Raw genomic sequence first — 12,855 nt, 5'->3', positions numbered from 1 at the left:
AAAGGAAAGGAAAGGAAAGGAAAGGAAAGGAAAGGAAAGGAAAGGAAAGGAAAGGAAGAAAAAGAGACATCAATCTGATCTTGTCTCACTGGAGATCTCTGGGAAAATGTAGTGGAGAGGAGATCAGCAGGAACATTCCTGCTTTCCTGACACCCCCTTTCCAGAGGCCGGTGTTCGGTGTCCGGGCACGGCCCGGGAGAAGGCAGGACACACTTTATTATAAACAGACACTTAGATGTGCTTTGAATGTGCCACCTTGACACAGTCTCCGGGATCCCGGGAAACCCGGGCTGAGCCTTTCCTCCTTTTGTCGGGTCCCGTTTTAAAGGGAGCCCTCGGTTTCCACGAGCGGGTCCTTCTGCTGAGTTACAAGAGAGCTTTTCCCGGTGCGTTTGTGTTTTGTTATGTTTTGGTGTTAATCCCGTTTTTACATAACTGTTGCACGGTGCTTGAACAACACAGAAACTTCCTGATCCCCTCCCTCTCTCTCCCTCCAAACAACCTCCCCCCGGACTCCGCTGCGAATGTTTTGGAAGGTTTCATGCAAAAAAACCCCATGTGCTCTACTAAAAATAATACCGTGGGTGCCATTAAAACAAAAGCAAACCAAAACAAAGTAACAAAGCGTGCCATGCAGCCTGGCTTTGGGGAATGAGCTCCGGTATTCCCAGCCCAGAGGTTTCCTCACCCCCACACCTGCCGCAGCTGCTCAGGGGGACTGAGGAGGGGAGATTTGGGGGGTCCCGGTAATAATTAGGGAAGGGAGAGCGGGGGGATTCCCTTTGCTCTTTCTCCCCCACCTGGTTTTTTCCCCGTGCCCAGACCCCGGGCTGTGCTGTCCCTGTCCCCCCATCCATCCACCCACCCGCCTCCTCCACACCCCGGGCCCCACAAACTCGCTCCGGGCGTTTTTTGCCATCACACCACGGACAGAAAGTAGGTCACGGCTGAGTCCGAACCTGCCTGAAGCCGAGGCAGCCGAGCCTCCAAAGCTCCCCCATAGAGAACACACTTTGGGCTCGTCGTTTGCGATGTTGTTTGGTTTTGTTTGGTGGTTTTTATTATTAATATGATGATGAAGATGATGATTTATTTTGGACATCGTGGGCGATGTGCTGAGCCGGCTCCTGCAGTCCAAGCTGGAAGGAGAGGGAGAAGGGAGGTAGTTTGGGGGATGGAGGTGGGGATGGGTTTATTTTTTTTTTTTTTTTTTTTTTTTGCTATTCCCCCATCCCCTCCGAGAGAAATATTAAGTTGCAAAAACCCATCCATCGCCTGTCAGGGCTCCTGCGCTTCTCCAACCACCGACCGCTCTCTCCAAAAACCAACAGATAAACCCCAAGCCAGATGAGCCTTCACACCGGGTATTTGACTGAGATAGTTGAGCGCAGTAAAAGCGAGGCTTTAAACCGGTTTTCCAGCCTCAGGGCTCCGTTTGAGCGCACGTTTGTTGTGTTTGTTTTCAGGGTGACTCTGCGGAGGGTTAAATTGACAGTCCTTTCCAGGTTAAAAAAAAAAAAAAAAAAAAAAAAAAAAAAAAAAAAAAAAAGTGTTTTCTATAATACCATTAAAAAACAATTAATTAAAAAATCCTGAGTCCCTAATCTGCTCCCCCTCCAGCCGCAGGGCAAACCCCGAGTCACTCCGGGTCCGCCCTGGGGATGCGCATCTCCCCTCGGCTCTGCGGCGATTACAAACCTAAATAAAGCCGGTTTGGGAACGGAGGGGAAGGCAAGAGGGGAAGGGAGGAAGGGGGAGAAAGAAGTTTTCGTTTGAATATTTCCTTTCGCTAATTGCTGGTGCTGCAAGTGTAGACCCGAAGGTAGAAAATAAACCCTCATTGTGAATATGAACATCACTGCCGATCTCTATATAGAAAATATATAAATATACATCTATTTACAGACAGCCAGGTATGCACAAGCCAAGTGTACAGTGACAATAACACAGCGGTGGGGGCGGGGGGAAAGTTTGCTGAGTTGCAGGTTTACATAAAATTTTTTCTTTTAACGGTTTGTACTTTGGAAAGGAAAAGATTTACTCCGAATTCAGCTGGTTAAAGCAAAATGAAACAAAAGCTCACATTAACATGACATGAGGTTTATTATAGGTCTGCTTAGAATGAAGAGGTAAGAGTGGAAAAAAAAATATGGACACTTTTGAGTCAGACAGAAATAAAATACCAACATTTCTGAGAAGCAATATTTATTGTCTTTTTTTTTCTTTTTTTTTGTTTTTTCTTTTTTTTTTTTTTTTTTTTTTTAATGTAGAGACATGTCCTGAATTTCCCCAAAGCCTAGATTGGGAAAATAAAGACTTCTTGGCGTTATAAGTAAATCCGTCTGCAGAATCGAAGCAGCACCAACATTCAAAAAAACTGAAGAGGAAAATACAACAAAACACAACAATCTCTTTTTTTTTTATTCTTATTCGTATTATTTATGTAAATCAGGTCATCACTGGACAAGAAACCAATTTCTACCCATTACCATAACAGCTTGTCTATAAAGAACAGAAAAGATTCAGATAGGATACTATCTAGTCAAGCGGGATTTTTTTTTTGTTTGTTTTATTTTTTCTTTCTTTTTTTGTTTTGTTTTTTTTTTTTTAATACTTTTCATTTTTTTAAATTCCCCCACCCATTCACAGAGGTATAGAGTCACAGATAAATAACCCAAAAACTACTTGCTCGCCATATTTACACATTCCCGTTAAATTAAGCATAAATAAATATATACAAACTCAATACTGAATGCCTCTCCGCATTTCTTCTCAGGAAGAGTCGATAAACTGATATTTCCCACTGCATGGTCAGATTTTTCAAGAAGAGGAGGTGAAAGGGATTGTTCGGGGCATAAAAGGAGAATTTTTTATTAATTTTTTTTTTTCTTTCATCTTTCCAGTTTCTCATTCGCTTTTTCAGAGCTTTACATTTGTTTGGGTCTTTTTTTTTCCTTTTTTTTTGGCCTTTATTTCTCGCTGGCACACAGTGTTTCATCTCTCTCTGGAAATGTTCAGGCGTTTGCCAGTGTGTTTGGGGATGTTTTCTTTTAATTTATTTTTTTTTCCCTTTGTATAAGAAAATATACTATTTGTAAAAAGCCTACGGTCTCTCTCACACAGGGAAGCCGGAGGGGAGGGGGGAGGTTGTCTGGGTCGATCTGGTAAATGCTTACGGCAGCTGGAACAAGCACCAAATTCTCCGAGAAATGTATTAAAACAGGTCTGTGTGATAAACCGGTCAGAAAGAGAGGAGCAGGGGAAGGGAATCAGCCCTTTGGGCACAGCTAAAGGTCTTAAAACCATCCTTTCCCCCACTCCCTCCCAGCCCCAAATGCAAATTTGGGGATTTGGGGAGAGATTGGTCTGGGATGCAAAGGGACTTTAAACAGCTTCTCACAGAGAATTTCTATTAGGTGGGACAAGACACAACCCGATTTTAAAGAAACCATCGGGTTGTAAAAGGATTCCCATAAAATTGGCTTCTTGTTTCCATCACATATTTTGTGAATAACAACCAGGAAAAAAAAAAAAAAAGTCAGGGAGCATACAAAAATAAAGATCTTTCCAACGGCAAATAAAGAATTGTTATTAAAAAAAAAAAAAAAAAAAAAAAGTGAGACTAAGAATGAAATAAAATTTACAGCAACCCACCTGTTTGGTTTGAAAACAAACTTTTCATGGTCTCTCCTCAAACTTTTCCCTTGAGTTACAAAGCAAGGCTGCCGTGTTAATCCTCCCGTTTATTGATTTATGATCCCGAGGAAACCAAATCTTTTAATAACTCAATTATCAGATAAACGTCTGAGGTGCCCCGCCAACACAAGTAGTCGGGCTGGGAAAGTGGAGGGGAGCAGGGAAATACCTTCCAGAGGGAGGCTGGGTTTAGTCTGGGGGGAACCTCTGTGCTCAGCACTGACAGGAGCCACCAAGAATGGATATAATTCCCTCTGGGACCAGCACAAGGCTGGGGGGAAGGACAGAGAGATGTGCTCCTCTCCTGTTTTCTGCCTGATTACACTAAATCATAAACCTCGTGAATTTTGTCTCCACAAACTTTGGGGAGCAAATGGTGGGGAGGGCATCCCACTGCAATCAATGGGGATTTGGCTTTATTTGCCTGAGAACTGCACAGTCTGTTTTGCAGTTTGTCTCCTCCAGGTTAGAAGGCACAAGGGACAGACTGAAACTCTTCCCTCAACCTGCTCAAGGTTCAGGTCATGGTCCAGCTGACCAAACCTGTGTCTAGGGGAGATTTCAGCAGCAGCAGGATCAGGCTCTTACACTTGTAAGTCTTTCCCCAATAAGTTCTGAGGGTCCCCTCTCCCATGAACCCACAGTGGTGGTGGGATACTGTCCTCTGCAGTTAAAAGGGGAATCCCCTACATTTCCCCAAAGACAAGGAAAGGCCATTCCCAACACGGCCCCAAAGCCTTCAGCTGGAAGCTCTGGGGTGGCAGAGGGCAGGTTCCCATGGCCCTGCACAGGCAGCTGGGGATGTGGAAGACTGAGAGCTAATCTGGGGTCTTCCCACATCCAAAAGACCCTCTGGGCTGGGTGATGCCAAAGGGCTGGACCCAGAGGCTCCTCACAAATCCCATTTGCAGGGGGAAGGCAAGGCAGCATCTAACACTTGGCACCCTGCTCCAATAAACAGGATATTCCATCAAGCAGAGAAGGGAACTGTGCTGCCAGGTGGGGCCATTTGTTCCTCCTCACATCCCCTCCTTGCGTTTCCCTTGCATCACTGCTGGGCCATGCCCTACACTGGAGCCTGGACTGTCCTTCCCCAGAATCCTGATGAACTTTGGGGTGGTTGGCAAGGGAGGATTTGGATTTGGAGGACTGGGGGCTGCCTGGGTGTTGGTTTTCAATCTGCTGGTGGGGGATCCATGGTTTGCCCACCACACCTCCTCTGGTGATATCTACAGGGATGTGACAATCCCTGCCACAACCAAGGCCACTGGCAGGGATGTGCCAGGGACTGAGACTGCCTCCAACCCATCCCAACAGCCCATGGAGAATGCTGCCTGCTTCAGTTCTCCCATTTTCTCACAGGAGAGCCCCCACAGCACACTGCCCCAGAAGAACCAAAGGTACATGAGCAAGGAGCAGCTCAGGAGGGGACAGTGCTCCTCAGGGCTGGATGATCCCTGGATTTCTACTGCCACGTGTGCCCAAATCACAAGTAGAGAACAGCAGCTGAGACCTGGCTGCATGAAGATTTGAAAAGCAGAGCAGACCCTCAGCTGTAACCACGTCTCAGAGAGCCAAGGGCACTAAGGCAGACAAGAGGGTTGTTTGCTTTTTTGTTTTGAGAACATTTCATCAAGGGATGTTGAGAGTGTTGCTGAATTATTTCTCCCTCACTATCCACTTTGGAAGGTATTTCAAAATTAAAGCAAGGCTAAGGTTTCTATCTCTTTCTCTGTTGTTTTAAGTTCAGGTGTGCCTGCTTGGGATGGTGGGACTGAGTCCTGAAGCTTTCACAGGGATCCTAGGGGGAGGCCTGACCCCACTGGAATTTTGCCAGTGACCCCAGGAGATTTTACCCACACCCAGTTCTGACATAAGCAAAAAGATGTGTTAGCGCACGAGCCCTACCCCACTGAGAAACACATGCAATCACCCAACACAGCAGAATCCAAACAGAAATTCATATCCTTACACTTCAGCGTTATTTTTACCAGAGAAGACAGAGAAATGTACGTTGAAACCAAAACAAAAAAAAAAAACAAAAAAAAAAAAACAAAAAAAAAAAAAAAAAAAAAACAAAAAAAAAAAAAAACAAAAAAAAAAAAAAAAAAGAAAAAGAGAGAGGAAAGAAATAAGACTTCCCCTTCATCCCCACCACCCCAATTCATATGTATAAGACATCCTGTCAGACACCAAACCACCAAGAAAAACATTGGAGTTTAGAAGTTTTTGCCCCCCTTACCACACCGACTTGTTCTAAAGCAAGAGTCACAAGACATTTTTTTTTTTTTTTTTTTAAGAAAACTTTCTAAGAGAAACAGATTTCCTCAGACTGAGCTCAGAAATCAGGATATTCCCTGGCAAACCCTCCCCACTCCCATCACGAGGAGCCAGCTCACATGGCAACTCTTTCCTCCCTGGGTACAAAACCCTAGTGCCAAGCAAGTGCCGTAACATTCAACACAGCTCTTATTCTCTTTGCAACAGTACACCTCGATTTCAACTTATATTTTTATCTCATTCAAATTATTCCCTTTGAGCTTCTTTAAAGAAGTGCACCTACAGAATTCAGTAACAACTGGCTTTGATTTGAAAAAGCAAAAAAAAGCAAAAAAAATAAAAAGTATCAGAATATCAGAATTGTGGATTTTTTTTCTCTGTACCTGATATATTGTGTAGGGATCTCTAGTCCTCTTTGAAGAAGCTCATAAGCCAAGCGGGCAAAGCTTTAGGAAACAGAAGAAAATAAAATAGTGCATACTCCTGAGAAAGAATTACATACTCATATCACTCATTTTTTGTTGTTGTTAACAGTTCTTTAAAAATGGGGGAAGAGCTCTCTCACACACACTAGTCAAGGAAATTAAGGACTGAAACATTGGCATAGTTAGGAATATAAAACTCCTTAGAGAAAAAGAGGAGATCTCAGAAAAAATTAAGAAATCAGATAGCGCTGACATTGTACCAGACCTTACTTCCAAAATTTTGCAACCCATTATAGACAAGGCATTTTACCATCAAAGACAAAAAAAGTACTAAATTTACAAAGGTATGTTTGCATGCATTAATATGCGTGGCTACGCACACATAATTTATATATATATATATATATGTATATATCCACATATATACATATATATCCACAAACATACACGGGATACCCGTGCCCCCTCAGGGAGCTGGGTGTGCACATACACAGATGCACACACAGAGGCACACACGCACCCAGACACACCTGTAAACGCTGCCAATCTAAACAGAGAGAGTCTGTCTAGACCAGGAAAAAATTAAAAAAAAAAGAAAAACCACACAAAATAGTTCTTAAAAAATCGAGCTGGCAGATTCAACTGAGCCACTGCGACCCCGAACGTCCCTTCTGGTGGCACCTAAAGTTAAGACGCTGCCTAAAGTGAGTGCAGCTGGTGTTGATGGCTTGGTGAGGGGTCTGGGGGCTCCCCTCCTTTCCTAGTCTAGACAGAACCAGGGTGGTGAGATGAGGTGGGAAGAGCTGAGGGCAATGAGGCCGTGGGGTTGCTCAGAAAGGAACCCTCTGGAAGGTTGTTTTAGTCTAGGTGGAGACAGGACGTTGTTCAAAACAACAACAACAAAAAAAAAAAAGAGAAAAGAATAAAATAATAAAAAGGAAAAAATGATAGCAAGACAGACCGTGCAGCTCAAGAAATCAAAGCACTGACACCAAAAATGTTTCTCCGATTTCTTCCAATAAGTTATTCATGTCTTTCTTTTATTATTATTATTAATTATTATTATATTCCCCTCCCCCCCTCCCCAATCATTATTTAAAAAATGTGAAAGAACAGAAGTGGGGAAAAAAAATCCTGGTAGTTGTCTTCACATGTTCCTGGCAAGAGACTCTGAACCACTGGTCTTGCGCCATTGTGCTCCTCTGATCTTAAATTATTGTCTTTCTTTTATTATTTTTTTTATTTTATTATTATTATTATTTTGTCCTACCTAATAGAATTCTTCCAAAGCCCAATCCAGTATTTTTAAAGCTAAAATTAAGACGGTTTTCTTTTAAAAGATTATCTCTCTCTCTTCTCCTTTTATTTATTTAACTTTTTTTTTTCCTTTTCCTTTCTTTCATTCTAATTTTTTCTCCTCTCTCTCTCTCTCTTTCTCTCTCTCTCTCTCTCTCTCTCTCATTTTCTGTGTTTCTCTTCCTTGTCTCCAGTTTTACTACCTGGTCCTTCGCCAGATGTGTGCCTGTTAGCAGTGTTGTTGTTCAAGAACATCTTGTCCATGCCTTTGAGAGCTTCAGTCAGGTAGTTTTGGAGGGCCGTGAGGGCAGCGCAGATTGCGGGGGCCCCAAAGCCGTGGGTGATGAGGCTGAAGTGAGTCAAGCAGCTCTGAATGCCCGGTTCCAAAATTGGGGTGGGCCGGCTGTTCCCAATGGGCGTCCTGTCCTGGGCCAAGAGATCTGTGAATTCTTTACAAAGTTGCCTGCAGGGAAGAGGAGAAAGGCAAAGAGAGGGAGAGGAGAGAGGTCGTTAGGCACATCCAGCAATTCTCTGTGACAACCAAGGGGCAAAAAGTGACCCCAAGACATGGGATGGGACCCTCTGGGCACCATCTTTTCCCCCAGTGGTTCTTGGGGAACGGTGCTCTTCAGGGGATAACACCAGTTCTGGAGATGGAAATCTCTCCAGCAGCCACCAAGAGGCTTCTGAAGCACTGTGAAAACCCAGCCCTGCCTGGTGCCTTCACAAACAGGCTGAAAGAGAAAAGTGCCCTGGATCTGCCAAGCACCCAATCCTCCTGGAGGCCTGGCCCTGGCTCAAAGCAGCCCCCAGAAATAGTCTTCCTGAAGGAAAACACAGCCGTGCACTCAGAGCTCTTGGCTGGCACAGGGACTTGGTGCGTCTCTGAGACTGCTCAGGCTGGGCCACCTTACTGAGAAAAATCAGGATTTTGGGACTCCATGCTGGCTTATTCATGTCATGAGAAGCCAAGCGAGCACTTCCCATTTTATTCTGGGGGCAGAACACCCCAATTAACACATCAGAGTTGGCCTCTGGCTCCTGGTTGTTTGCCTGCACCTTTGAAAAATCAGATTTGATTTTTCTAATGAATTCACAAACAAACATTTTCTTTTGAATTGCTCTGGTCCAAAAGACCTTCAAGTCAGCAGGTGCCTGGGCAATGCAGAAACCCTGGAGGCTGCTGGGGTTCCCACAAGAATAGTTTCTTTAAGGATACCCAAAGGAATCAATTTTTTTAAGACAGGTGCCTACCCAGGGACTAGAGATAAAAAAGACCAGAATTAAAAAAAAAAAAAAAAAAAAAAAAAAAAAAAAAAGACATTCAGCTCTCATCCTCTGAAATTCTCTGAAATTCCCAGTGGATTAAAGGTTTCAGAGGGTGGGGAAAGATAAAGGTCTACTTCTATGTGTATTATCCATTAAGAAAGTGCAAGAGAGGAAACTTTGAATTTGGAGAACAAACAGTAATGAGTCCAACATTTTACATCTTCAAAGAGCAAAGCAGGGTCTGTGAGCAATTAAAGTTCTGGGACATTAATATCTTCTGACCCTGTGGAAAAGGGCAATCAAATTCCAATCACGTCTAAGAAACATCTGGACAAATTTGAGCAAATGATTTTTCAACCCTCCATATATTTCTTTAAATTACACTGTCATCGGAGGCAAGGCACCTCCCAGAGCATGAAATAAATGAGAGCTGTTTGGGCTGGGATTTTTCTTTCTTTCCTTTATTTTTTTCCCTCTCTTTCTTTTTTTTTTTTTTTCCCTGGCAGATGAAGATGTGTGAACACTGAGCACCCACTGCCCAGTACCCGAGCAAAGCATGAAGCAAACTCGGTGAGCAGCCTGGGAGGCACAGCCTGGTGTAAATCAGCACATACAGCACACCCACCGAGGAAATCCCAAGGGAGACAGATAGATTGGGGGGGGCAAAATCGAGAATCATTAACATTGCATGATGGTGGGCTTTTATTTTTTTTCCTTTTTTTTTTTTTTTTTTTTTAATCTATATTTTTAATTGACTGGCATGGGAAAGGCGCTGCGATTTGGTAGCAGACAGACAGGTGTGTGAGAGCAGCAGGAGGGACAGACAAACACACTGTGAAAGCAAAATATAAACTTTTGGTCCACTTTACATAGAAAACCTATTTAACTGGGGATGGCTTGGCAGTGATGAACAACAGCTACAGGAGCATCGCCTATAACCTCTATAGGGGCAGAGTCTGCTGGCAGGAGCCCCACTGCAAAGGATGAAGAGGCAATATGGGCATCCTTCCTCCCCTCGGGGCTGCTGGAATTTAGAGCCTGGAAATTCCGTCTGCTTTCCAAACGGGCTTAGAGGAAGAGCTTGAGAAGAGGGAGGATTTTCTCCGGGGAAGGGCAGAAGGGGATGAGTTAAGCTGGCACTCACTTTGTAGCAAGCAGCATGTTTTTCCTGGAGTGGAGGTCGCTGGGGTCCGTGTGCTGTCTGTTCAGGTACTCAGAAACAGCTTTGGCTGGGAACTCCGTTTCACAGATGTACCCAAAATCCCGAGCTAAATGAACGGCCTCACCTGCAGGGAACGAGACGGGAATTAACCCTCCGGGCACCGCCGGGACCCCTGGGGAACACCAGCTCCTTTGAGCCGTGTTTGGAAACCTGTTATCATCCCTTCCAGCTCAGGGACAGGCTCCAGTTGTGTGTTTCCCCCCCCCTCCACCAGCACTATTTTGGGGACAGAAGTCGACGGGACAGATTTTGAGCTGATGAGATTTGCCTTTGCTGAGCTGCACTTGTGTAGATCAACTTCTGGTGCAGAACGGAGGGAGGAGTTCACACACACCACACACACACAACACACACAAAACTTTAAAATTATCTGGACCAAAGAAAAAACGCGAGAGGAAACTGGTCAAATCCTGAAAAACTAAGGACCCGAACGTCTCTAAAGGGCAGAGAAACCATTCCACTGTCCAAAAATTTTACAGATGTGGATATATTGTTAATATTAATGTTAATTCCTTGTGAGACGTTAGAAACGCACTTTATCCACACTTGCATCACCATCACAGTCATCGCCACATCTGTAAAACTATGGAGATAACTGCATTTAGCCCGATGGCAATTTAACAATCTGCATTTTTAACTGACCATCACAAGAACTTCCGTCTGCCGGGTGGAAAGACAACAACTGATGGCAACTTTTTTTCTGTGAACAAAATAATTATTGTTCTATTTCTAATTCATTTTTCCTGCCTGCCTGGTTTCAGGTTTCTTGCCTACAGAGGTTTGTGTCATCCAACTCCTACTGATGTACTTCATGCCACAAGAAGAAGACAGTAGCTGCAGAAAGGAGGAGGGAGGGGAAAAAAAACCCTCAGACTCTAGAGGGATTCCACCAGATTATAGCTCAGCCCCTCTAGAATAAAGCGTTAAACCCTTTAAAGCATCGCCCGAGGGACGAGGGGGAAGATTTCCAAGGAGCAGGTATGTCTAATAACTCCAGGAGCGCGTTATTTTTAACTCTCAGGAGTCGCTTTCCAACGTCATCTCCTGCTCTCCCAATGCCTCTCGCTAATCATCAAACCGGTTAATGAAGGCCAGGGCAGGCGGCAGAGCCCGGAGCGGGGGTTCCCGAGCGGGGCAGGGTATCCTCGGGCAGCGTTCGAGCAACGCGAGCCGGGACCGGCCGGAGCGTTCCTGTTCCTGCCCATGCAGGAGCAGCTACACTAAACCTGGCTGCTGGCAGGATGGAGGAAAAAAAAAAAAAAAAAAAAAAAGATATAAACTCCATCAGGTGGAGCTTCTTCCAAAAGGAGGGAACTCTCTGGAGGCCACCAACTGACTGTTGGTTTGTAAGGGAATCAGGGGAGAGGAGGGGAATGTACACCTTGCTGCACACTTGACACAGATTTTAGCGTTTGAACCTCGCACCGGCTCCGGGGAGGGGCTGGTGCTGATGAGAGAGGAGTGCGAGGTGTTCCACACACACCCTGGGGGTGAAACTGCGCTTATAGGGCGCTCAAGGGCACTTATGGCCCCCGAAATATAGAAAAACCCTGTACCCATAACCCACAGTGAGCCTTGCACTCAGCATCACCCACATGTAGGAGCTCCCTGCCCTCAGCCCCTCTTTTGGGGGAGCTTTCCTTCAGCTCTGCAAGCAGCAAGGTCCTGTCGCTCACATAACTCAATCAAAAGGAGTGGAAAAGTTAATATCTAGCACAAATATTTATGCTCGCTCTGTACGCAGAAGAGATAAGTGGATTATTTATACGCCTCTCGGTGTGTGTGTGTGTGTAATGCAGATACACATAATTCATAATTGCATCCATACTATTCCTGTTAGGGTTTTTTTTGGAGGAAGTCCAACTTCTCAGCATAAACACGCACAGAACCCTAAACTTATTACTGGCTCTCACTTTTCCTTGTCGATACAAGTAACCACAAATCAAAGAAACTCGCTGTCCACCAAAATGACATTGGTTGACTTGGAATGACATGAAAATTCAGTCTTGCCCTTTCCCTCTCTCCTTCCTCGGGAGTAGCTGGTCTCTTTGTTCAGCTCCCGAGTCCTGAAGGGAAACCGAGCTCTGCTACTCTTAAATTGTTCTGCTTTCTTACCAAATAGGAATATATATATATATATATATATATAATTAAAAAAAAAAAAAAAAAAGTAAATTTGAATTATTTTCCTCACTTGTAGTGGCCATAAATCAGCTCAGGAGGAGCGAATCAGCAGAAGGATGGAGTAGACCTGGAGGAATGGGGCTGTCCTGCAGGGTTACACATACACACACACAAATGTTCACGGATATATCCACACAGACACACACAGACACTCCCTCACTCTTCACTGGAGTTATCAGTGACCCTCCAGCCAGTGAATTCATTTTTGGAAATGGTGTCCTTAACCATGACCGTGTTCCTCTTAACCCACCCTCATTTTCACCTCTACAAGGTTTTTCCCACCTGATTCTGAAATTTGGTGGTGAGGTTGGTTTTTTGGGGGTGGTTTTTTTTAGGAGGGGAGGGGGAAGATTTTGTTTGGAGGTGGTTTTTTTGTGGTTTGTTTGTTTGTTTGTTTGTTTGTTTTTGGTTTGGTTTTTTTGTTTGTGTTTTTTTTTTGTTTGTTTTTTGTTTTTTGGTTGGTTTTTTTTTTTTTTTTGTGGG

At 44.3% G+C, this 12,855-nt stretch overlaps 1 protein-coding gene across 6 annotated transcripts in view; it reads right to left on the bottom strand.

Moving 5' to 3' along the window:
- Nucleotides 1-1,060: 1,060 nt before the first annotated feature.
- Nucleotides 1,061-12,855, bottom strand: part of TFAP2B (transcription factor AP-2 beta) — a 36,578-nt gene continuing 24,783 nt past the window's right edge. For 2 of the 6 annotated variants that reach the window (XM_083856791.1, XM_083856792.1), the window contains exons 8-10: nucleotides 10,111-10,252; nucleotides 7,901-8,160; nucleotides 1,061-1,139 (exon numbers count right to left, since the gene is read on the bottom strand). In XM_083856791.1, the coding sequence (XP_083712917.1) occupies nucleotides 1,090-1,139; nucleotides 7,901-8,160; nucleotides 10,111-10,252 (452 nt within the window). In that variant the 3' untranslated portion in view covers nucleotides 1,061-1,089. Of the gene's footprint in view, nucleotides 1,140-2,537; nucleotides 6,423-7,823; nucleotides 8,161-10,110; nucleotides 10,253-12,855 lie in introns of those variants that run through there. The other 4 variants (XM_083856793.1, XM_083856796.1, XM_083856794.1 and 1 more) reach the window with 3 other exon arrangements.

Source organism: Zosterops lateralis (assembly GCF_965231275.1).
Source record: "Zosterops lateralis genome assembly, chromosome: 3".
NCBI classification, from domain to species: Eukaryota; Metazoa; Chordata; class Aves; order Passeriformes; family Zosteropidae; genus Zosterops; species Zosterops lateralis.
The sequence above is the reverse complement of the archived record's forward strand: the minus strand, read 5'-3'. Positions and strand labels throughout refer to the sequence as shown.